The sequence below is a fragment of the Mesoplodon densirostris genome, chromosome 7, assembly GCF_025265405.1.
Source record: "Mesoplodon densirostris isolate mMesDen1 chromosome 7, mMesDen1 primary haplotype, whole genome shotgun sequence".
In the NCBI taxonomy this organism is placed as follows: Eukaryota; Metazoa; Chordata; class Mammalia; order Artiodactyla; family Ziphiidae; genus Mesoplodon; species Mesoplodon densirostris.
In genome coordinates, this window is record NC_082667.1 from 57,124,248 (window position 1) to 57,151,546 (window position 27,299).

Below are 27,299 nucleotides of genomic sequence, written 5' to 3' on the forward strand. Positions count from 1 at the left end.
CCTAAGTGGTGTTTTGAGGCACAACATCACTGGACACACTGTGGATCAGGCAAATGTGTAGGTAACTATCGATCAGTTCTGGCCTACCAGATCACATTCAATGGTGGGGTTCCATGCTGTGTGGGTCAAAAGCTGTGAACCCCAGAATCAGGGAGTCCACAAATGGGAGACTGACAGATGGAACCCAGAGCTGCAGGCTCTATCTGGCTGTGTGGAATCTGAGATGAACACTGTAACTATGGGTGCACCTGTACATGGTCCCTCTGCTTGGTGATGCCAGAAGCCGGGCTGGAGGACCTGCATTGAATGCATCTTGTCTTTGAGTTTCACACGAAGTTTAAAGGTCTCTCCCATATCTGAAGAATCACACGTCACATGTGATTCACCTTCCACTGTTCAATACTAATATAGTCCTTCAAAACCTTTTTTTTGGGCTTGGTGGGGGGTAGATGTTACTTCACTGGAGGACCCCACAGCCCAGTCTGATGTACATCCAAGATCATGTCTAGCTCCACCCTTACTGACTCCAAAATGAATGACAGTACTCTGCAAAGAAGCTGTGACTCTACAGATGGCTTCTGCTCCAGGTTTGGAGTAGTTCCACCTGTTTAGAGGAATAAGCTGGATTTCTTCAGATCAAGTTAAAGCTTTTAATTGCTTGCAGGTTGGGTCTGTCTGTCATACAATGATATTGTGAGTTCTTTACATGAAAAATAACTATTCCATTTAACAGTGTAGCTATATTTATAATTGAGCCCAGGAATGCTTGGACAAAATATGAAAATGATTATGAAACCTATGAGTTAAGTTGTTATGGAGGACAAATGAGCTACTGCAGAGTACGCCTGTGACGGTGTGTTGCTATACACAACATGTAAACTCACATGGAGTCAATGGCATTAGCTTAGATACAGCCACAGGTTTTGTTCAGGCTAGCGCTGTCACGATGTAACGTATGGAGATGTAGGTTCAAGAGGAATTTCAAAGCTGGGGAAAAAAAAATCAGGTTGAGTGAAGTCAACTCAATTTTTATTCTTGTATACAATACATGGATATAAGCATAAAATTTCCTTAAAGAGCTTGCAACCCTGAGGCGATGTCCTTGGGTATATAAAGTATATAGCAATAGCAAATGATATCTGAGCTCCAGGAATGAAAATGTACTTCAAAAACATAATTTAATATTTATGCAATTGCACACATACCGATAGTATTCTATGCCTCATCTAGTCTCTTAATCTAACTACCTCAACTGCCTTGCAGTTTGCACACTGGACAGCCTGACTCTACACATATTTCATCATATACAATGCCTTCCTTTCCAACTGAAATTTAATAAATTAACATGGGGTTTACATATAGGGATTTCTATATGGTGAGTGTGTTGCCAGAAAGCACACCCAGCTTTTGACAACAGCCTCTGCCCACATAACTTTGGCCCCCAGAGGGAACTGGATGCCATCTGACTGTAGTAACCTCAGGGGTCCTTGAGGATCCCCTGGGATCCACCAGAGGTGAGGTCTTTCCTATAATCTGAGGGCTGCATCAAGGGTACGGTTGACTGGAAGAGGTGGAAGGTAATGGCAACTTCATTAAAGAACCAGCAAATGTGATGTCCCCAGTCATCAGGATGCACAAGGTATCTACTGTGCAGATGGGGCGACAGCTAGGTTGACCGTGGAGTCTGGGAGCAGGGGCAGGGGCAGGTGCACCTGGGTATAAGGAGACCGTTGTGCTTCTTACTCATCAACTTAATGGATGGCCAAAGATCCTTCAGTGGATGTCGGAGACCTTTTACTGAATATTCAATTTTCCCAAAGTTTCATAAACTATGGTGAGGGCAAATGCTTATAAGAAACTAAAGACAAATTCATTATATTATTTATATATTATCATCTTCCCTCTGAGGATAACACAGAAGTGTAAATAAAAAAGCAGTCAAATGCCTATGAGGTGATTAGAGCTAGACTTCTGCCTTAAAATAATTGTCAGGCCTGAAAAGCAAATCTTGCAAGCAAAATCAAACTTTGGCCCACTGATACACAATGATCCTGAGTCCCTCCTTGATTCACAAAGTCTATTTTTCTGAGGAATATCCTCCATTAATATTCATTTTGTGTCATAATTATTACAAAGGGTAACCAGTGCAGCTTTATCCTCATTTCAAGCAGTGACTCTATCCTGGTCCTACCGTCTGTCCGCTTGCTTCACTTATCAGAACTCCTGCGTGGCCGGCGGAAGCTGGATACATTTTCGTTCAGTGCATAGATCCTTCGGGAGAACTCTTCAAATTCGCCCAGAACTTGTTCGTCACACTCCACTGCCACAGCATTGTCCACGGGGATGCAGTTAAATGCTTCCAGCTGATCGCCTGAGGTGAAGCCTGTGGCCTCCATCCCGATGATCTCTTCTGCTTGCTCCACGGTACAGCAGAGCTCGGCTTCGGAGACCGGGTGGAACCCCCCTGGAAGCTGGGCGCTGGAGGAGCCAGCCTGCTCGCTGGGCAGGAGGGTGCCATTGACTGTGGCTGGAGGCTCCAGGAGGGCTTGTCCCTGTTCCTGGCTAGTGTTCACACTCACATGGCCTCCGTGGAAGCTGTCACTCAGATCTACCCCTTTTTTCTTGTTTTCTTTGGAGAAGTCCAAGGAGGTGTCCAAGGAGGAAGACAGAGATGTTGTCTTTCTCTCAGATTCTCCCGTGGAGGGGACGGTGGTCACAGGCTGGGCTAATGCTGAGCTGTAACTGGGGGGAGGGGTTTTGTACTGGAGTCTCTCATTCTCTGAGCTGGCCCGTTTCCGGTGTCCTTTGTCTGGTGAAGGCATCCCCCCAGAGAAGCCTACATCTACACCCCCAAATATGGAGCTTTGTCTCTTTGGAACAGGGATTGCACTGGAGGTGTGATGTCTGTCGCTAGAAGACAAACAAAAATGAGAAGTTACTTTCAACTTCAGAACTCAGCTTAAACCTTCTGGATCCACAGATAGGAAATAACATACTTAGGTTTGAGAGAATACAAATTGATAATACTCAACCTTAGTACTAATTTTAGTGTCCAAATACAAAATGCAACATAAAGTATTCTGAGGTCAGCATTGGGAGCTTCCTTCAAGAAGGATACAAGATATACTGAAATATATGCAGAGGGTAGGGCGGGGGGTAGAGACAATGTCATATGGGGAGGAGTCGAGGCAACTGCAGGGATTGGATCTGTAAAGAAAAGTATATGAGGATGTGATCAACTTCCTATGTCTGCAGGGCTACCAATTTCTTATTCTTGTTTTTAATATTCAAGTCTTGTTTTACCTTCATAAAGCAGGTATCCTCATTTGACAGAGAACTTCAATGACTTGCCCATGATAACCTCAGTGAGGCAGGGGTGAGGCTGGACTAAAACCCCATGACTCATAACTCAATGATCAATAGCTTTTCCAATACCCAAATGCTAACTGCCTTGCATTACATAAGTGGCAGAGAGAGGACCAAGGAGATGTGTGTGTGTGTGTATGTGTGTGTGTGTGTGTGTGTGTTTAACGAAAAATTAACTTGGGAAATGACCTCTCCTTTATAACGCTAGTCACACACACTTTACAATACTTGGTCTTCAGTACCTTCCTTCAAACTTGAGTTACTTCTCAGGAAGATACTTTTGGGCCAGCAATAATAATCACTGTTTGGCTACCCAAAGCATTATAGTTTCTGAAGTTATTTCATATACATCATTTCACGTGGTCCTCACAAAAACCCCATCAAGAAAGCAGGGTATACATTATTACTCTTAAGTCTGAAATAATAAATAATAATTAGTTAATGGAAATAGAGTATCCAGACTCTGGAAATGATAGTCACTTTATAAACTATGCTAGTGAAGCCACCCCTGGAGTACTAATCACAGTTCTAGACATCATACTTGGCTGACGCTAGTCAGCTTCAATAAAACTATACGAACAAACTGGGTCCAGAGACAGAGGGAGGTGCAAACACAAGATCCATCTGACTTGTGTTCTTCAGATGAGGAAACACAAACAGAGAAGTGGCTTGCAAAAAAGGCAAGTACCAGGCGGGAGCAGAGGTTAGACTTAAAACTATACCTATCCAACAAATAGCTGCTACATGTGCCAGGCCTTGAGGAGGGGAAACAGATGTAAGACATGCTGGCCGTCCCTCTGAGGAGCTTCCAATCTTGCAGTAGAAAGACACCCACAATTATTGAATTAATACATTTTCAAATTACAGTCACGGTAAGTGCATGAGAAAGAAGAAAGGATCTCGGGTCCCTTCTACCTGTGTCCACAGCCCCAAACCCTTAAGCCAGCTCCTGCCCCCTCTCCTCTCAGATCTCTCCTGATGCTCGACTATCCCTGTGGGCTAAGCAAAGGTTCGTCAAGCTTCTTGAGGAAAGGCAACCAAAAGGCTTCTTCTAATCCATGTGCCCATCGGGCTCCCTTGATTGGCTATGAGTGTTGGTGCCAAGAGCGATTTCCTAATTAGGGGCGCTCACTGGGGCACACACAGAACCAGGCAAGTAGACTAGTAAATTACTGTTTTTAGTTCTCAAGAAAAACTAAACAGAGCAAAACTTGTTGGCCTTAATCTAGGTTTTCAGTTAATATGTTGTCAAAACTCACAGTAATGGGGTAAGCTGCACATTTTGGCCAACCTTCTTGTTTTCACTGCTACTTGCTGACAAGTGTCCCTCTCTACACGATTCTGCAGGGCCCCTAGGTAATCAAACCAAAACAGCATCAGTACCACCCACAGACAGTCTATTCTGGGCAGACAGGCCACGCTTTGAGCTGCCACCACAGCCCATGAGGGGTGGGAAGCACCAGGTAAACCCGCCCGGAACACTGAAGGTGATATTGCTGGCACGTGACCACAGGCCAGGTGCTTAACCACTTATGGCTATGAAGGGTGGATGACTTGACACCCTCCCTGCTGCCACCCACCTTCCCACCCCAGGGGACCCTGCTCTGCTTCCCTCTGCTGGGCTCCAGGTGGGCGGATAAAAGGGCATGAGAAACAGGTCAGGGCACAACAAGCAGTGCTTACAACACAAGAAAGGGTTTTTTGTAGTCCTCTTTGATTTTGAGACTCCCTGAAAGCTCTCCTCAACTTTGCACAACAGAAAAGTAATAAAGTATGACATCCCTCCCCTGCAGCTACGATAGGCAGGGAACTACCATTTTCTTGAGCATCAATAATGTTGAACTCTCACATCCGCCCTGTGAAAAAGGTAGGCAGGTAGGAGGGTTATGTGATTTGTTCAAGGTTGCAGAACTCACATCTGACTCCAGAGCCCACATAGCCATTTGCATCCCATGTGGGAAAATCATGTTCAAATTCAACTAACATTTGCTAAGTGCCAATGATATGACAGACACCAAGCTAAATGCCATTATACAGGCCTTCTCATTTAACCCGCCCAACCTATAGCTAAGCTCTGGGTCTGGGGTGTTACCCCTATTTTTTTTTAATTTAATTTTTTTTTTGCGGTATGCGGGCCTCTCACTGTTGTGGCCTCTCCCGTTGCGGAGCACAGGCTCCGGATGCGCAGGCCCAGCGGCCATGGCTCACGGGCCCAGCCGCTCCGCGGCATATGGGATCCTCCCAGACCGGGGCACGAACCCGTATCCCCTGCATCGGCAGGCGGACTCTCAACCACTGCGCCACCAGGGAGGCCCTAAATTTAATTTTTAAATTTTTATATTGGAGTATAGTTGATTTACAATGTTGTGTTAGTTTCAGGTGTACAGCAAAGCGATTCAGTTGTACATACACATATATCCATTCTTTTTCAGATTCCTTTCCTATATAGGTCATTACAGAGTATTGATTAGAGCTCCCTGTGCATCAACAGTAGGTCCTTGATGATGTTACTCCTATTTCGATGCGTGGATTCAAAGGCTTTTGTGAGATGGAGACTTTGGCATTTGCTGACATCCTGATCCTGGGATCTTACCCAGTTTTCCTGGATTTTTATGAGAACCCAGGTAATGACAGTATCAAATACAATTTAGAAAACCTAAGTAACAGTAAAACAATCCCTCTTAAGAACGGTAAGAAGATGAGGTATTACGGAGACAAATAAGGAAGTCGACATATCTAACGTTTACCCTACAATCACACACTGTCTTTTTTTCCCATTTGCAGCTATGTGCCATGAAACATTTCAAAAATTTTTGTTAGTCTTTCTTGTAATCTTAAAAAGAGTAAGTTGAACAAGAAAGGTATTTTCCCTTTTTTTATTTAAAATTTTTTTTAAAACTTTTTATTTTATATTGAAGTATAGTTGGTTAACAATGTTGTGATAGTTTCAGGTGTACAGCAAAGTGATTCAGTTATACATATACATGTATCTATTCATTTTCCAATTAAAAACTGTATTTTTTGGGGGCTTCCCTGGTGGTACAGTGGTTGAGAGTCCGCCTGCCGATGCGGGGGACACGGGTTCGTGCCTCGGTCCGGGAGGATCCCACATGCTGCGGAGCGGCTGGGCCCGTGAGCCATGGCCGCTGAGCCTGTGCTCCGCAACGGGAGAGGCCACAACAGTGAGAGGCCCGCATACCGCAAAAAAAAAAAAAAAAAAAAAAGTGTTTTCTTGATAACTTTGGGCCATCAGTATTAACATGTCTTACTAACTATGACATAGTAGAGAGACTATGGGCCTTTCAGGGGCGTGTTTCTGAATCTGGGATCTGAGTCCGAGTTCTCACGTCTGCACTCAGGCTTTTCTGTGTCCTCTCTCACTGTCAGGCTGTCACGTGTGGCCGAGTCAGTGCTCTTGCCTGCGAGCACTTCTCCTTTTTTGACATTTGCTTCTAATTTGCTGTGTTCTTGTAAAGTAGATGTCTTGAGAATTGTGTGCAAAGCAAGAGTAAACAGGATTTGAGTGATGGACCAGCAGATATCCTGGGCATAATATGCTTTATTATATGAGTTTTGTAACATTAGTTTTGGCTGCTCAGAATTAATTTTTTATTACTTCCAGAATCTTAGCAATGTTCCAAATTTTTAAGATAGCTGAGGTCTAAACAGCTCAAGTGTTGAATGACTGCATTAAAATATATACAAACACACATGCATTTTTAATTATTATAATAATTTATACTCCCTGGAAAACTAAAAAATATAAACCATATTAAAAAATAAAAATCACTCAAATGCCTATTACCCATCAAATAACCACTATTTGGATATTTTCCTTTCAGACTTTGATTTTATATATGTGTGTTTAATTTAAAAAAGACACAAAACCAAACAAACAAAAAACAAAATGAAAGCTGTGTTTGCAGTATATATATATACAATTCTGTATCCTGTTGTTGGAAGTTATTCAAACCTCTTGGTAAACAATTTTAAATGGCTACTCCATTGAATGGAATATCATAATTTACTTAATCATTTTCTTATTTTTGTGGATTTAGGATATTTCTAAAGTTTTACTATTAAAAAACAAACTGTTGTATCTCTATAAAAACACAATGCATAGATTTTTGTTTGTTTTGTTTTGTTTGTTTGTTTGTTTGCAGTACATGGGCTTCTCACTGTTGTGGCCTCTCCTGCTGCGGAGCACAGGCTCCGGACGTGCAGGCTCAGCAGCCATGGCTCACGCGCCCAGCTGCTCCGCGGCATGTGGGATCTTCCCGGACCGGGGCACGAACCTGTGTCTCCTGCATCGGCAGGCGGACTCTCAACAACCACTGCGCCACCAGGGAAGCCCAAGGCATAGATTTTTAATAAAATAATTCTGACTTTCATATTTAATAGAAGGTTTCTAGAAGGAATCTTCATTACACGTTTTGGTATTAGTTAAATTCTTACAAGAAAAATAGGAACATTATACCTCTACTACTGCCTAAAGAGAGAAAGGTAGCGGGCTTCCCTGGTGGCACAGTGGTTGAGAGTCTGCCTGCTGATGCAGGGGACACAGGTTCGTGCCCCGGTCCGGGAAGATCCCACACGCTGCGGAGCGGCTGGGCCCGTGCACCATGGCCGCTGAGCCTGCGCGTCCGGAGCCTGTGCTCCGCAACGGGAGAGGCCACAACAGGGAGAGGCCCGCGTACCGCAAAAAAAAAAAAGAGAGAAAGGTAGCAATTAAAAAGGCAAATGATAGATTAAAAAAGAATGCCCAGAATGTTTCAAGATTCTTTTTGTCTGATTACAGTCTGGCTTTATAATTATTTTATCTAGATGGAAGAAGAGGTTGAAATGCCTAGATTTACTAATTATTAAGACCAATTTTTAAAGGCAATTGACAATTTACTTATCAAATGAAATTAGTACAGTATTTAAATGTGATGAATAACTTACAGGGAATTTCTACTCTTAGAGACAACCAGAGTAAACCTGAGTGTTCTGGGGAAGAGTGGATGCAGCAGGAAATGTAGTAGCATTTCTTTATCCTCCACTTCAGCCAAGGGTCCCTATGTTCTAAGGCACTAGATTTGGGGGCACAGAGCCTGAGGTTTAGCAACTGGACTGAGTCCCCCAGTTCATTGCACACATTCTTCTCATCAGCTGTTTGCCTTGAATGGATGCCTCTCCTAGCTTGGCTTAGGTCCAAACTGGAAACATGATATCTGGGGTTTAATGCTGCAATTAAAATGAATTTATTAAAAAACAACCCAAAGATATTGTAATTACAAATTTACTAGGCCACGGTTTAGTGAAACAGGGCACAGGTTGTTGAATAACTGAATCACATCGGGGACTGTTAAATTACTTAATAATAAGCCTTTTTGCTACAAGTAAAAAAGGATATCCTAGGATCCCAAACAATAGCATGGTGAGGGAGAAGGCAAGTGGCTTGGAGTTCAGAGGTCAAGGAGGACAGTCTGGTTTAAATTTGGCTTCTTTGGATCAAGTCTTCCTTAATCTCTCTAAATTAAGGTCATTAATTTCTTTTTCATTCTGTCCTTATTTACTGCAGTCAGTTACCTTTTGTTATCTCTTCAGCTATATCTAGAGATATCTGGAGATAGTGGTGGTGATGAGAAAGGATGCTCAAACTTCTGGGTCGGCAACTGTGATCCTGTTTATTTGGAGTTATAACTTAAGGTCGAACTCACCACTTACTAGTTATATGACTGTAGGCAGTCACTTATCTTTTCTGTGCTCTAGTTTTCTTCTTTGTAAAATAGATTATTGGACTGTGGTTAGGATTAAATAAAATAACACACTTCACATCCTTGGCAGAATGCCTGGCATATATACCGATGGCAGTAGTAGCTGTAATTGTGGTTACTGTCATTATTATTTGCTTCCATGGGCTCTGGATTCCAAAAGTATTAGCCTCATGTTACAGAAGAGGTAACTGAGGCTCAAAGACATTAACGTCTTAGATGGAAACACAGGGTAACAGGTAGCAGAGGAACGACTGGAATCTAGATCTCATTCCTTCTACTGTTTCCTCCTATACAGAATAATGTTTATAGCAGGAACAAACTCAGAAGTCCTCCCACCCACCCCCATCTCCACTCCTGCCCATCAGGGAGCTGCCTGCAAGAAGATAAGGAGTCAAGGTAAGTGTAAAAGAGTTTGGGGGAGAAAGTACTAAATCAAAAGGTTTATTCTGCCCGATGTGAAACTTCGTTCCAGCTTTTTCCTTTTTCCTGAGGACATGGGGTGGGAAAGGCTTTGAATCAAGTGGAAATGCTCAACGGCCTCTATTTACACGATCTACCAAATGCTGAGGGACTAGAGGAGCTTCCCAGAATCCTTTGAGGTACATTCCAATTGTCCCCAAACCTCTGATGTGTCATTTTTCTGTATGAATTTAGCTTCAGGGAGAGGGAATTTTTATAAGAGGGAGAATTTCTCTGCTTCCCCAGCCTAAAAGAGGAGGCCCCCATTCAGCACTTCTATAACCATTATACGAACACCTCAGCATGAAGCCAGCCCAACCCGGGAGACGGCAGAACCAGTCCATTCCACTCCACTATCCTCGCCCCACCACTGTCTCCCCATCTTCCTTTTCTGTTGGTTTTATTTCCCGAGGCTATAGCCTCTTTTTACAGAAAAGGGACTGGGAGCGAGGAAACAAAGTAAGAAAGCACTGGTCCAAAATGTGCTCCCATTTCCACATCTCCCATATATAATATTCCAGACCTTCACATATAGCTCCGCCATTATAAAATATGGGAGACTGGTGGAGCACTTCACTACCCCGAACCTATGTTTCCTCTCCTGTGAAATGGGTATATCCACCTAACGGTTGTTGCCGTCAGGATTAAACAAAAGATACAAGTAAAATTCTTAGTACAATGAGTAGGTACTCCATAAATTATTAATAATAAAACAATAGCAACTAACATTTATGAAGTACTAGGGAATAAGTAATCTGTTAACAGCTTTATACATGGTCTCATTTCATCCTCACATCTCTATGAAGTCTACATCCTCATTTTACAGATGAAGAAACTGAGGCACAGAGGTTAGGTAACCTGCCTAAGATCACAAAGCAACTAACTGTGCTTTAACAGAGGGAGTCTGACTAAAAAATGTTAATTTCCTTCTCTCTCCCAATCCATAGGACTGGCCCCCAAAACACGCTCTACTTCTACTTAAGGGAGGAGTGAGAATCAGAATAATACTTTTTAGGTCAAGTGGCTTGATACCTTTTCCTTCTCTTCTCTTCTTGCCTACATTAAGTTTGTGTGGCATTTTTACTTCCTAAGACTTGTTATGCTGTTATAAGAATGCTAATGCATTCTAAGTATCAATTATGAACAGAAATACATTCTGCCATGGAATGATATGAATGTGAAGACTTAGGGAAAAATGAAATAAAGAAAAAATGTAAAGATTTCCCACCTCAAGAGAGTTCTTCAAGCTGGAGTGAAGTTTTAGCTCTTTGAAAACTTTTTTTTTCCTCTGTTCTCTTTCAGATTCACTTGTGCTTGTTTTATCTGTCTATAACCAGGTCTCACACTGTAAAGTATTAGGAAGGAGTACAATTCACAGTCTCAAATATGTGTCTTTCCCTCCTACAAAATGTTTCCTCTGAGGAACATTACTAGATCACAGCTGGTCAAAATGCTAAATCTTGATTGTCTGGATCCTGGCCAAAATCTACAGCCACAACTCAGTGGAATAAGAATACTTAAAAAGAAGGAAAAAAACCCAACAACCCACACTTTTAAATAACATTTGATCTTCTTCTTTCTCCCCCTTGTAGCAAACTATGACCTCATGTCAGTGAGACATCTACATGGAGGTGTTTAAGTTGGTTTACAGCCATTAGAAATGTTTGAAGCTCTAGGTACTACTCTGCGCCAATAGCATGTCAACTCTGCTAAAAAGCAATAATAGTTTCTCACCTTCTTAAAGATTACTGCTTAAAGAATGCAGAGCAACGACAGGGCTGCACAGAGTGCCAAAAGCAGGTTGCCAAGGCGAAGCTGAGGTAGAATTACGTCTTTTGGCAGCTGAGAAATTATGATATAAAGTTAGTTAAAAAAAAAAGACAACCCATAAATTAGGCTACTAACCTCTTTGAAAATCCAGCAAAGGTTGGGATTTACCTTTCTCCTTTCTCTATCTCAGATCAAGTAGAAGCACAGAGCCTCCTTTTGGAAAAGCCACATTGAACAGATAGATCTTATCTCCCAGGAGGTAGCTGGGGGTTAATAGTTTTAAGCATGCAGAATCTTGGCCAAAGGCAAGCAATCTAAAGGCCTCTCACCATTACAGATAAGTGAAAGTGCTTAATCTGTGCCCTGGATGTTAGCAAAAACAAGAAACAAAATAAAAATAGAAACAATCTTGGACCAAAGCACAGGCTAAAATCTGTGCCAATGGTCACTTTTCCCCTGGGCTCCGCTTAGAAGTTTTCCTGCCAAAGCCTGACTAAATAAAAACAGAGAGTTTAAAAAGGAATAACTGAACAAGGGAGTCTTTAGATTTTATTTGAATTGAGTTCTGATGGAGAGACGAATTTGTGAAAGAGAAAGTTCCACAGGCAAAGGATAAAACAAGCAAGCTGAAGAAATCCATTTCCCCAGACTCTGTTATGTGAGGGCCTCCGTGGTCCTGGGCAACAGGGCCCACCCTGGAAAAGAAAGGTCCCAGCACATGCTATGAACAGAGGCTGAAGGGGTACTCACAGCATGGAGCCCACCTGGAAGCCAGCTTGGTTCCCTCAAGGCTGAGTTCTCTGGGATTAGGGAATAGAGAGTGATCCTCCAGGGAGACAGAAGGTCTCAGGAGCTGGCAGGTCAACCACTTCACCCATCAGCTTTCACTTTAAGAAATCACCAGAAAATTTAACGTACTGAAATCACAGCCAGGCAAGGCAAAAAACATTATGAGGACTGTAACATGGTCTGTAGAAACAGAAAGAGATGCCAGGAAGGATACCTGATGACCCCTCGGAGTGTCTAGATAGCACTTGAAACATGGGAGTGATAAAGTGTTTATGCTAAAACTAGAAAAAAAAAATCTACCTTTGCCAGGGAAACCAGAGGAATAGCTGTCACAGCCCAGCCCCAGAAAGAACTTGATAGGGAAATTTAAACCTTGGTCAGAATTTAAAAAGTAGACTTGCAGAGAGAGCTAAAGGAAGCTTTAGACTCCAGAGGCCAATGACAGAATCTATGAAGTTAAGTTTTTGAAAGACACTGCTAAAGCTGAACCATCACATTTCTAATAAGCTCTGACATGAACCGAACCAAGGGGCCTTAGTTGTTTATTTTAAAAGAAGAAAGGATAGCTCTGCCTCCATTTTCAGAGATGCTGGAGGCCTGTGGAAGAAATGCTTAAATGACAGCCATCATTTAATCACTGCTTAGAAACTGTGGGACTTCAGGGACAATGTCTCGGGAACCTTATTTTTCTGTAGCCCTCTGTACTACTGCAAGAGGTGCAGTATAAACTGTATGTATATTAACAGAACATATTAACAAATTATTTACTCCCTCATTCAGATATATAGTGAGTGTCTATGCACAAGGCACTGTGCACTAGACTCTGGGGATACAATAGTGATTGGAAAAAGCCATGGTTCCTGCTTCTGTGGCGCTTATAAGTGGGAGAGGATAGACATTTGTCACCAAATTATAGATATAAATGCAAGATGACAACCTCTGACACATGCTATGTAACTAACCCAGCAAAGGCCAAGATTCGAAGGGCTAGTAGACTTCTTCACCAGGTAAAGAGTGGGTGGGTGGGTGAGAGCATCCAGGCAAAAGGAATAGCATATGTCAAGACCCTATGTCAAGAGAGAGAACGTTTGAGGACCCAAAAGGTCATCAAGTGAAGAGTAGCATGGCAGAAGATAAAGCTGAAGAGGAAAACGAGGTCTAGACTGTGCAGAAGCCCAGAGGCCATGTTTAGAATTTTTCTCTTTATTTAAGTCATTGAAGTGTTTTAGGCTAGGAGTGTGTGTCTGTGTGTGTGTACGTGTGTGTGTGTGTCTAGGGGGTAAGGAGAGAAAGAAAGAGACTGATTGATTGATTGACGGATTTGTATTTTGACAGGTGCACTCTCACTGAAGCTGGAGAACAGAGTGGAGGGGGTCTGGAGCAGATGCTGGGGGACCACAGGCTGTGCAGTAGTACAGGTGAGATATGATGGAGGCTTGGGCCAGAGTGGAAATGTATAGATACAGACAAATAGACATATTAGGGGAAATCAGCAGAGGTTGTGAAGGTTGGATATGGGGGTAAGAGGGAAAGGGAGGAACCAGCTGGCTTCCTGGCCAGCGTAGAAGAATGGATGGAGATTCCATTTGCTGAAAACAGAGCACTGGAAGACCATGAGGCTTGTGATGGTTGGGGTGGAAGACAGGAAGAAAAAAACAAGGGCACACAGAATGTGCTGTGAAAAGGTCCAGGAGGCAATCTGAATAGAGGTCTGATATCAGAAAAGAGATCTGGGCTGAAGATTTACACTGTGCTTCCTTTCAATGTGGGTGATAATTAAAATGATAGTTGTAGATAAGATCACTGGGCAAGGGTGGTGAAGAATAAAATCAGAGAAAAGAGGGCTGAGGACTGAGCTTGAGGAGCTCCAGTCTTTTATCATGAGGTAGAAGAAGAGGAGCCTGCAAATGAGGTAAGGAGCAGTCAGAGGAATGAAGAAAAATAGGGGAGGGTTATAATAATAGGATTCCTTTTCTGGAACCACAAGATGCTAAATGATCCCTGTATAAAATATTTTACTTTATTTATTTATTTATTTATTTATTCTTTTTTTTTTTTTTTTTTTTTTTTTTTGCGGTACACGGGCCTCTCACTGCTGTGGCCTCTCCCGTTGCGGAGCACAGGCTCCGGACACGCAGGCCCAGTGGCCATGGCTCACGGGCCCAGCCGCTCCGCGGCATGTGGGATCTTCCCAGACCGGGGCACGAACCCATGTCCCCTAGCACTGGCAGGCAGACTCTCAACCACTGCGCCACCAGGGAAGCCCCCAAAATATTTTATTTTTAACATAGTTATAAGAGAGGCTGTACAGGGTGATAGTTAAAGTAGAATCCCTAAAGCTGTTCTGTCTGGGATCAAATCTTAGCTCCTCCACTTGATGGCTGTGTTACATGAAAGTTATTTAAACCTCTCTGTGCTTCAGTTTCCTCATTTGTAAGATGAGAGGGGATAATGGGCCCTAATTCACTTGACTGTTGTGAGGATTAAATAACTAAATAATACATTCAAAATGCTTTGGAAGAGTGCCTAGTTTGCAGTAATGGTCATTTGATATTAGCTATAATGACATACTTATTATTATCTATATACAGCTGTCCACTACCAGAAGGATTACTGAACAAGCATCATATAAAATGACCTTTAACAACTCCAAAGCTGAAACTCAAAGCTCAAAAACTTTGAGCTTAAACTCAAAGATGATACTGAAGCGGCCAGTGGTAATTTCTAATTCTGCAAAGCCCTGACAGTTTTTTTTTTGGGCTGCGTTGGGTCTTTGTTGCCACGCGCAGGCTTTCTCTAGTTGCAGGAAGCCGCGGCTACTCTTCGTTGTGGTGTGCGGGATTCTCACTGTGGTGGCTTCTCTTGTTGCGGAGCATGGGCTCTAGGCACGTGGGCTTCAGAGGTTGTGGCGCGTGGGCTCAGTAGTTGTGGTGCGTGGGCTTAGCTGCTCTGCAGCGGCATGTAGGATCTTCCAGCACCAGGGCTCAAAACCGTGTCCCCTGTATTGGCAGGAGGATTCTTAACCACTGTGCCACCAGGGAAGCCCCGCCCCTGACAGTTTTTGATGGGCCAAGACCATATCTCTACAGCCTTCTGGAAACTTAGTATATTGTTTTAGATCTAGAAAGATGCTTATCTGCTGATACTTAGCACACGCTAAAGAATTCCTCCTGAAAAACAGGCTTCTTAGAACATGATATCTCTGTCCATTCACTTAAGCATGATCATATTCCAAAAACCAATTCAAGTCCTACCTCCTTTGTTAAAGCCTTCTTCAACCATATGCCAATTTAAAGTGTGCTCTCTGAACTCTGAACTCCTTCATCAATACTTGTAATTATATGATCCAACTGATGCTTAATATGATCACTTGTATTTCAACAAGTATTTCAATAGATATTACTGAAATCCACATTCACTGCCCTGGCAGTCTGCTAGGCACTGGGAATAAAGAGGCTTATAAGATAAGGTTTCTGGGCTTCCCTGGTGGCGCAGTGGTTGAGAGTCCGCCTGCTGATACAGGGGACACGGGTTCGTGCCCCGGTCCGGGAGGGTCCCACATGCCGCGGAGCGGCTGGGCCCGTGAGCCATGGCCGCTGAGCCTGCACGTCCGGAGCCTGTGCTCTGCAACGGGAGAGGCCACAACAGTGAGAGGCCCGCGTACCGCAAAAAAAAAAAAAAAAGATAAGGTTTCTATCATTAAAGAGTTTCCACTCTAGTAGAGAAGACAGAGTTAGCCAACAACCAGAACACCATGGTGCTCTTTACACAGTATACATTTTGTATAATGGAGGAGGGAGCCAGCAGTCACCTAGAGGACTCAGCAGAGGTGGCTCCCTTTGACTGGCACTTTGAAGGATAAGGGGGAGTCAACCAGGCTGTGTGTGTATATGTAGGGGCAGAGGGGAGTAAGAAATGAAGGGAAGGATATTTAAGTCAGAATAAAAAAAATATGTGTGCAGTCCAACTGTGGAGCCAAGTCTTGTAAACCATGTATGGGAGGGACCTGGTCTTCTATTTCTTGAAATCCACTGCTCCACTTCCCAATCTAATGTAGTACAGAGTATACAGTAGATGCTAAGTGGATATATTTGTTTTATGAATAAGTGGATTTGATTAGTTGCACCCAAAAGGAATAATTTATGGTTTTTTTCCTTTTGGCAATGTGTTGAGAAACAGTTGATATAAAAGTAAAAAAGAAGTAAAAAAAGAACAATACAGGGTTACTTATAACATGAAGAACAAAACTTTCTAAAGATACAGTTATAGTAAGTCTAAATGATGAACTATTATGCAGCCACTAAAATGATGCCAAAATTTTTGTAACACCATTCGTAAAAGGCTTAAGATATGATAGACAAAAAAGCAGCATATACAACAGCAAGGACTGTGTTTCAACACTTAGCTACTAGTCACACGGTACTGAGTACCTGCAAGGTGGCTAGTTGGATTTGAGATGTGCTATAAATGTAAAATATACACTAGATTTAGACAGTTTAGTATAAAAAATGGAATGTAAAATATTTTGTTAATAGTTAAAATACTGATTACAGGTTAATATTTTATTGGAATTAAATAAAAACTATGATTAAAATTAATTTACCTATTCCTTTTTACCTTTTTTCAATGTGGCTACCAGAAAATGTAAGTTTCTATATATGTGGATCAGACTATATTTCAGGGCTGGTATAGATGACATGATCTCAACTGCATAAGAAACACATAGAAAACTGACTAACTTAACAGTGGTTTCGCTCCCTGGATTATAGGGCTATTGTTTTGCCCTCGTCTGTATATTTTTACATTTTCCAAATTTTATTCATTGATAATCAAAAGGAATGACAAGAGAGAGACAAGGCACAAATAAAAACGGAAAAAGATCTCAATTTGGTTCAAAGACTTGGTTGCTGGAGGTTGAGAAAAGCAGCCCAGGGATGCCCAAATGACTTTCTCACTGATGGAGGGTTAGCACACAAAGGATGTTGGCCAGCTGTTCTCCATCCTGACTGGGGACAGAAAAAAGCGGAAATGGGTGTTAACTGCAGAAGGGGGCCTGTAAGTTAAATATAGGGAAGAATTTCCTGAAGCGAGGGTGTTTAAACTCTGGAATGAGTTATGGAAGAAGCCTCGTCCCCCAAGGTCATTTAAAATACTATAGATACCCATATGCCTTGAGTGTTCCTGTCTGGAGGCAATGAGATGACTTGTCAAGGTTCCGTCTAAAATAGCTGTCTTAGAGTAAATAACTCCAATAAAACTTTCTTTTTCATTTATTTTTGACCAGGCTTCACTTTTCCTATTAAGGATGCCAGCCTGCAAGGAGTACTTTGAAAGGCAAGCCCATATGGTACAGCTACCTTAAGTAGTGCTCTTGAGACTTCAAACACAATGTCATTTGATCTAAATTTAAAAACCAACGTCAGCTAGACAACAGGGTTTTTAAGTCCCCCGGGGGTCACCTGCTAGAGACTAGTTCTGAATTCAGCATGAGCAAATGATGGAGGGAAGGAGAGAAGATAGATCTGCTTTTAAAAAGCAAGGCTTTAAAAAAATGTTAATGCTGGATAAGGTCTCATTTTCACAGGTGGATGGTTTGGCTTAAGAGCTGAATTATTATATCACTACCTTCTTGTTTTATAGAAAGATTGGCTCACTTGCTCTAGATTTTCATTATTTTTAACTGAAAAAGCCCATTTTCTTAACATGTGTCAAAATTCTTAGCTACTTTCTTTCTTATTCATTCGTTCATTCAAAAAAGCTTGATTGAGCTTTATTCTCTCTATTTATAAAAAGGAATAGAGAACTAGATCAGAAATAGGTCAGCAGAAATACTACCTAGAGATTTTACCACTGAAATGATATGACCTTACATAAAGCCACTAGTTGCTTCTCCCAAAGTCACATCATTAAACGCTGGAGGGAATCAGAAGTATTCCAGCAAGCTGCAGAACAGCCAAGGATACTTCTCCTCAGTGTTCTCACTAAGGTCACTGAAATTCATGCGGTCTCTATAAAAACGGCACACCTGGTCCTAAAACATCAAGTAAGTCAGTGCAAGGTTGAGCACCATCATTGTAACGGACTGTCCATGGACTGTCCACTGAAGCCGGGGCTCAGGCTCTAAGTCCCACACAACAACGAAACTGAACAATGCATGAGAATATTTTTGCAAGTCTTGTTCTTCAAAATATTTGTCTTATGTACTCATTCAGATTATAAACTAAACAACTGTCAACTAAGCAAAGGCAGGGCAAATCTTACACTTCTGAATTTTCTTGTGTCTCTTGAATAGTGCTATATGCAGAGGAGACCCTTAATGAATTGTTAAAGGCATGAATAATACTTAATAATATTTTGTATAGTCCTTTTTAGTTTCTAAACCACTTGGACAGACATTATTTCATTTGTTCTGTACAATTATGCTTGGGAAATAGGGCTGGTGCTATTAACTCCATTAAAAAAAACTGATACTCAAAAAGAGTTTATGAAAATTAAATGAAAGAGCTGAAGTTGGAGCCTACGTTTTCTGATTCCCAAATTCAGTGCTCTTTCCACTGTTAATTGTGAAGCGTTACAGGCAGTAAAAATTGAACTTAGAATTAAAAATTCCATGTATAAAGCAGGAAAGATGGCTTTAAAATCCTGCTTTTATCATGTCTTATTCTGAGAAAACAAAAACAAAAACATGAAATTCAAGGAAGACAAACACTACGGGCAAACATATGTTTTAAGCCAACTCATGTGCTTCCCCTTAGCTTTCTTGTTTCTTAACCAATGGAGTTGAAACATATAAGCATTTTTGTTTCCTTTGGTCTTAAAGTTTTTAAATTCTTCACAAAGTTTTATGACTCTTATGAGTTTCCTACATGTCTGAAGTAAATGGGGTAAAATAAGCAACAAAGAATGTCTTCACCAGACCTGCCTGTCCTGATTTTGCAGTGTATTTTTCTAGTACTCTGGATTTGACTTTGATGGGCTTTCCTGGAGAAGGTAATAGGTTTTAGAAATTCAGTGGCAGAGAGACAGGAGGGCTGGGGAAGGGCAGAGAAGGAAAAGAATGACCACTAACTAATAAGAGGCAGCCTGGTATGATAAAAAGAGCATGCAACTAGGAGTCAGACAACCTGGGTTTCTGGTCGCAGTTCCATCACTTATTATCATGTGATCTTGGCAAATCACTTCATATTTCTAAGTCTCAGTTTTCTGACCTGCAATATAGTGATCATCATCCTTGCCCTGCCTCCTTCACAGGGTTGTTAGAAGCTTAAATAAAGACATGGAAAATTCTGCAAATAAGAAACTCTTATTTTACATAACTTCTAACTAGAGGTGAGAGTTACCTAAGAAGGTGGGTACCAAAAAAAGTACGTAGGTAAATAGATGTCTAGGGTACTTATCTCTAAGGCTTCAGAAGGGTCATATAAAGGACTTGGGGAAAAGTGGAAGGGAGATGGTGAATATTTTGTACCACTAACGTACAAGGCAGAATGAGCCATTATTAAAAATGTGACCAAGAACCATGTTCTATACCTATCTGTAAGGAGAAGACTGTAGATTTTAAGGGAAAAACAAAATACCTATAATAAAGAATGGATTTAATTTTTAAAACAGATAATGACTATGATTCACTTATCTATTACATATTTAGAATACTTACAATTTACTGAGTACTACTATGTGCCAGAAGTATGCTAAGTGTTTACGTATTTAATCTTTATATCAACTTTATCAGGTAGGCACTATTATCTCCATTTTACAGATAAATTTAAGCTGAGAGCTTAAACTTGCCTGAAGTCACAGAGACAGTGAGTGGGAGAGTTGGTATTCAAACCCATAGTCTTTACATGCTCTTTACAACTGGGCAACGGCTTCCTACTCTGGCCTACACCCCAATCTTCACACCCCCCAATTCTCCTTGTGCTCCAGGTCCACTAAATGCCACCTCCTTAGTGAAGGCTTGTCCAGTTTCACCCACACCCCTCACACCAGGAGGTAAATGACATCCTCAGAATGTTCCAAATAACTTATCCACCTTTCTTCAGTACTCATACTTCCTGAGTCTATTACATATTGTTTGTTCCTATTTCATTGCCTGCTCATTGCTGCTCAAAAGCCTAGTGGGTAAGACTTGGTGGAGAAGTGAACTTAAGCTACGGAGGGAGGACGCTTTACCTCTGCACCTGCTGAGTGAGTGAATGAATGAGGTAGGACATGAACTGGATCTTGAAGTGACAGTGACGTTTGGAGAGGGCAGAGGCAAAAGCAGGCGATTCTAGGTGATGGGAACTTGTCTGAGAAAAGAACTGAGGTCAGAAATGAGCTGGGCATGTCTCGAGGTCAGGTGAGCTGGGGTGAGAGACGGTGGAGGTGCTGTCCCAGGACCTGCATGTGGGGGCCCCGTCGCACAGCCCATTCACAGCAACACAGCACATAATCTCTTCGTCTCAGTTCTAAATTTATCGTCTCACTGGCAGCCATCAAGCAGCGCCTTGTGTGTTCATTCTTCTCTGACCATAATTCAGCACTAGCATCAGCTGTGCATGCACATGTCAACTGGAATCTTGGACCACTTTGTAGTTAGTAGTAAAAGAAAGAAAAAATGCGATGTTTAAGTGGCATGCTGGTGGCTTTTAACCAAAATATTCAAGAGTACAACCTCTGAGCTGAAATTCCACTTTTCAAAATTGTGTTGCTTGGCAGTTACAACGAGGTTACTGATCCAAGGATGAGAAAAAGGAGACTTCTTTTGGAAAGGACTAGCATAAAGCACTGAGAACTGTGCCCCAGGTAACTGCGTTCATGTGGAAAAGGGATAGTTTTAGGATTAATCAGGTAGCTGCTTTGATATTAGATAAGAATTCTGTTATGTGAAAGAAAAAAAATCACTTCATTAAAGGAATTTTAATCACATTGTCTTTTCTTTGAAAAAACAAAACAAAACAAGCTGTCACATAACTTTGAAGCTTACCGTAAGGAGGAATTCAGTGACTGCACTGATCCTCACAGCCAGTTTGAAATCCTCGACACCAAAAGAACATACGGCAACCTGCTTCCACAAGGGGCCAATCTGTGAATGGTAACAATCACAGAGAAACTGGAAGTGTTTTCTTTTACAAAAGATGTAAGAGGCTCCCTTAGGAGCGTGAGTTTTTTTACCCTTTGCCCTAAGGAGCACGGGCTTGGGAGGTAATTCCTCAGTTCACGGCTGCTCTCAGAAATTCTGAGGTTTCCTCTGAGGCTAAAAGTGTTTGTTCCAGCTTTGTTTAGATTTGTAACCTCCAGCCTGGCTTCCACAGTGGTCTTTACTTGGATCGTAATGTAGCATGCATTTTGTGGTACTCTGCATCTGTCTCAGTAGCCTACTTTTCATTACAGCACCATAAAGTGGTACATACTACTCATTCAGTGTTAATGTGCTTGTACAGTGGCTCAGAGGGGCACTACATAATGTGTGAGTTTGGGGCTTAATGGGTTACTACATCAGTGCCAGGAGACCTAGACTCCAGTCTTATTGCCACAGGCTCATAGGTCAATCAAGCTTGGAAAGTCATTTACTTTTTTTCTTTTTTTACTTAATTTATTTTATTTTTGGCTGAGCTGGGTCTTCGTTGCTGCACGTGGGCTTTCTCTAGTTGTGGCAAGCGGGGGCTACTCTTCGTTGCGGTGCTTGGGCTTCTCACTGCAGTGGCTTCTCTTGTTGTGGAGCACGGGCTCTAGACACGCGGGCTTCAGTAGTTGTGGCACGCGGGCTAAGTAGTTGTGGCTCGTGGGCTCTAGAGTGCAGGCTCAGTAGTTGTGGTGCACGGGCTTAGTTGCTCGGTGGCATGTGGGATCTTCCCAGACCAGGGATCAAACCCATGTCCCCTGCACTGGCAGGCAGATTCTTAACCACTGCACCACCAGGGAAGTCCCTGATAAGTCATTTAATTTATCTGAACCTCAGAAATGAGAGTTGCTGGAAGTGATGGTGTTTTAGGAGGGAAAGGACAGTCAGGTTGCAGTGAGGAAAGCATTTTGGGTAAATTGTCTAAAGAGATCACAGAAGAAAGGGAAAGGGATCTGATTTCTGAAGTTTCAGTAATTTGTTGTGATCTTGTTTCTCACTTAAAATATTTACTTTTTTTTTCTAATTTTGTATTTTCAGTTTTGTATTGTTTTCTTGAAATGGTTCCCAAATTGTATAAGCTCTAAGTACCACAAAACCCAGATTCTCTCTGTTCCTAAAATGACTTTGCACTCTAGCCAAGTGGTCTATTCTTTGCCAGTAAACCTACTGTGCCTTTTCTAAAACTGTTCCCTCTATATGAAGGGGTGGGTGTGGATGGTGGTGGGAGAGAAGCAAGAGGGAGAGCGCATTCTAGACAGAAGGACAGTGAGTGTGACGAGTCAGGAAAGAGCTTTTTCATGCTAAGAGGAGGTCAGTATAGGACTATACATGAGAGGAGGGGGAGAGGCAGGTAGTCGGGAGACCACAGAAAAGGGCTTGGGTTTTACTCTAGCCGCTGAAGCTAGGAAGTGATTAAGATATGGCTAAAATTTTGAAAAGTCACTCTGGCTGCTGCGGAGAATGAACAGAGGTGGGACAAGAATGAAATTAGGGAGACAAACTGGACTGGTGCAGTGTCTGGGTAAGAGCAGGTGGTGACTTGGACTGGGGTGGTGGCAGCAGAGATGGTGGGAAGTACACTTGGTGGGTAGAGATGACATGGTTTGCTGATGAACTAGACTGGCTCAGGTAGGAGTGAAGAAAAGAAGGAAATCAAGGATGTTTCTCTGGTTTGAGCAACTGGGTAGACAGGGTGTCATTTGCTGAGCTGAAGAAGCCTGGTGAAGGACAGTTCTGGATGTTGAGGCTGAGGTGCTTGTGATACTCCAAGGGGAAGTGTCAAGCAGGTCTCTGACTACAGAGTTTGCAGGAGAGGTTTACGCTGAAAACATAACTTGGAGGGTCACAGCATATAGATGGTTTTCAAAATGGGGGCAGTGGATGAGCTCACATGAGAAGAAGGAGAGAGAAAAGGAGAATACTATGGAGATCTCCATATTTAATGATCAAGAAAAGGAGGACAAACAGGAAGAACAGGCAGAAAAAGTGCAGCTGAAAGGAGGAAAACCAGGGGAGGGTAGTACTGTGGAAGCCAAGAAAGGAGAACGTTTCAAGAAGGCAGGAATGGCCAGCAAGGCCAAATGCCACTAAATACAGACTAGTAGGATAAGGATGGAAAAGTGGCCACTGGGTTGGGCAACATAGAGTTCTAGACGCCTACCTAGATAAGAGGAATTTCAGTATACTGATAGAACTGAAATCAGACTGGAGTATGTTAAGGAGGAACTGGAAAAACAGAACATAAATAGACTCATAATCATCATAAAAATTAAGTCAGTAGCTAAAAATCTATACTTTCCCTCTCAACAAATGAAAAATACTAGGTTTTTTAGACCTTCAAGATATAGATAATTCCTATCTTACATAAACTGCTCCAGAGAACAGAAAAGAATAATAGAAGAGAAGGGAAAGAGCCTCAATTTATTTTATGAGGCTGTTACAACCTTGTTACCAAAATCAGACAAAGATTATTATATGAGAAAGAAAAATTATAGGCTAGCCTCGTCTCATTTACAGAGGCAGATATCCTAAAAATATTAGCAAATCATGGAATCTAATTTAAAAAATGATAGACTCAAAAACCAACTAATGGTTACCAAAGGAGAAACATGGTGGGGGAGAGATAAATTAGGAGGTTGGGATTAACAAACACACACTACTATATATAAAATAGATAACCAACAAGGACCTACTGTATAGCACAGGGAGCTCTACTCAATATTCTGTAATAACCTATATGGGAAAAGAATCTGAAAAAGAATGAATATATGTATATGTATAACTGAATCACTATGCTGTACTCCTGAAACTAACACAGCATTGTAAATCAACTATACGCCAATAAAATTTTTTAAAAAAGGTATGATCTATATAGCTATACCTGTATCTATAATGGAATACTACACAGCCATAAAAAAGAATGAGATAATGCCATTTGCAGCAACATGGATGGACCTAGAGATGATCATACTAAGTGAAGTAAGAAAGACAAATACCATATGACATCACTTATATGTAGAATCTGACATATGACACAAATGAACTTATCTATGAAACAAACAGACTCACAGACATAGAGAACAAACTTGTGGTTGCCAAGGGGGATAAGGGGTAAGGGAGGGATGGATTGGGAGTTTGGGATTAGCAGATGCAAACTATGATATATAGAATGGATAAACAACAAGGTCCTACTGTATAGCACAGGGAACTATACTCAACATCCTGTGTGATAAACCATAATGGAAAAGAATACGAAAAATAATGTATATATATGTATGACTGAATCACTTTGCTGTAAAGCAGAAACTAACACAACATTGTAAATCAACTATACTTCAATAAAACAAGTTTAAAAAAAATAAAAAAGTAAATCAGCAAATCGAATCCAGCAATATACAAAAAGTAATTCATCACAACCAAGCAGATTATAGCCCAGGAGGCAAAGATGATTTAACATCAGAAAATGTATTACTAGTTATTAACACAGTAAAGAAGAATATAGTGTTATCTCAATAAACATAATAAGCATTTTATAAAATCCAAAATATACACATTCATGATTTTAAAAAAAGCAACTCTTAGTGAACTGGGAATAGAAAGAAACTTCCTCTTGCTAATAAATAATATCTATCCAAACTTGCAATAAATATAATACTTAATGGTGAAAAGAAACATTCTCTTTAAAGTCAGGAATAAGACAAGGATATCCACTATTGCTGCTCCTCTTCCATAATAAAACAAAGGACAAGAAAAAGTAATAAAAGTTGTAAAAATAGGAAGAAACAACACCATCATTCACTAAAAAAATATGATCGTACCCACAGAAAAATCCGAGAGAATCTAAGATAAACCATTGTAATTAACGTTAGCAAGGCTGCTGGATACATTCTCAAAATACAAAAATCAGTAGTAGTCCTGTATACTAGCCACAAAAAAGTTGGATGTTGTAATAAAAAAATTTATAACAGCAACCAAAATGGTAAGCTACCTAGGACTAAGTATCTAATAAAAGATGTGTAAGATCTTTATGAAGAAAAATTTAAAACTTCACTGAGGTATGTTTAAAAAACAGAAAGGAAGCATATAAAGAGGTACCATGTTCACAGTTAGACTCAATATCATACAGCTGTCAAATCACTCAGATACAGTTCATAAGTCCAGAAAAGCCAAAAGAGTGCTGAAGAAGGGTCATAAGTAGGAGCCTCACCCGACCAGATATCAAGAAAGTTGGGGAAATCTTCCTTTTCCCTTGCTATGAAGGAACATGATTTAAGAGTAACGCTCCTGGCCTCTCTCCATCCTCCCACTCGCTCTTAGAGGAGGAGGGCCTTTTCTAATCAGTGAATTTAGAGGGAAAAATAAAACCTGGGTATTCTTGGCTTAGTCCCATCTGGGTTCTTGCAGGAGTCACCTGACAGCCCTCTATAGTATAGTTAAGGGCCTGCCTCTGCGGGGAAAGCCTGAGGTTCTCCAGTTCACATCGTGATTGCAAGAGTAAGTTTAATTTTGAGTGATGTCTTTGCAAGCCCTTTTATTATAGATCTAAAGCCACTTGGAAAATGCAGCTTTATCAGTAATAAAATTGACATTTTGATTCCTATTAGTCTGTCTCTTTTATCTCCTCTCTCAAGTGGTTCCAAATGTCAGGGGGAAGAGAGATGCTCAAAGCTCAATAAGACTTATAGAAATTACACCTTATATTAATTAGAAATGTGGTACTAGCCTATAGATAGACAATAAAACGATGAAGCAGAATAGGGGGCCTGGAAACAGATCTGTGTGTAAGTGAACTTGATGTATGAAAGAGACGGCGTTATTAACAGTGGACAAAAGATAGAGTCTTCAATAAATGACACTGGGACAATTTGCCGCCTGTACTGAACAAGATTCATTTTAGTTGATTAATCAGGTGGTGCTGTGAGTTGCCCCCCCCTTTTTTTTTATCATTTTAAGTTATTTACCATTTGTGTTATAAAACCTTTCATGAATTATATAGCTTGTTTCCAACTAGATCACAAATCCCTTGAAGGTAGGGCTTGAGCCTTATACTTCTTGTTACCTCCAGAGCACCTATCATGGAACTTGACACTGACAGTGTTAAATACATGCCTGCTAGCTCACTTTTTAAATTATTATTATTATCATTACTATTATTGTTTTACATTAAAACTCAGTTCCTAGACCTCATTCCTCAGGGCATACAGGTCCATATCAACATGGATTTTTTATAATTATTTTGATATTCTGAGTAGAATTTTTTAAACAATTGTGTATTTGCTTAACAGAAGTCCTATCTAAAGTCAGACATCCAGAATTTGCATTTTGAAGATCATGAGACAAAAACAGAAAACGTCAAAGGTAAATCATAGATGTCACTTTCTCGTTATCCTCAAGGTCTATCTTGATGGCACAGAAGAAATTGAAACTATTCTTGTACTTTCCTCCCCACAAATTATTTTTCCACCTACCATCTCACTTCATCCTCACCACAAACCAGTGAGATGAGCAGAGCAGGGATTATAGATGAGGAAATTACATTTCAGAGAGGTAGGAGTTTAAATTCACACAGCAAATCAGAAAATTGAAATGGCAAGGTTACATGGATAACTTGTTTATTTAAGGTTTTTAAAATAGGTTGTTACACTGTGATAAAGGTTGAACAATTTGGCTTGAATAAAGGAATCTCAAAACTTAAAAAAAAAATTCACATAGCAAATCAGAAAAAGATCTGGGATCAGAAGCCAGTGCTCTTTAGAAGAAACCATGCTGTTCCCAGTTGTCTAACTCTAAAGGCCTGATTTGAATTCACGTGATTTTGTAAGTCACTGCCCATCATCTAAGGATTCAAATTACTAAATGACTTGAGCCAACAGCTTTCCATTTATTTAAGTCAAACGAATCATCTAATGTTTTCTTTGCATCACTTTCCCTCTCCCCTTGTCTTTGGAAGAGTGTCATGTCCATCCTGACAAAGCACTTTTAGGCAGCAGCTTGCCCTTATGGCACAATAGGCACTGACATCACATACGAGAAACGTTCCAGTATGTGTG

General features: G+C 41.1%; 1 protein-coding gene across 1 annotated transcript in view; it reads right to left on the reverse strand.

The window, feature by feature from the left end:
* Nucleotides 1–1,012: 1,012 nt before the first annotated feature.
* UVRAG (UV radiation resistance associated) overlaps nt 1,013–27,299 on the reverse strand; it is a 361,815-nt gene continuing 335,528 nt past the window's right edge. The window contains 1 exon segment of the mRNA XM_060104362.1: nt 1,013–2,910. Coding sequence (XP_059960345.1) covers nt 2,208–2,910 — 703 coding nt within the window. The 3' untranslated portion in view covers nt 1,013–2,207.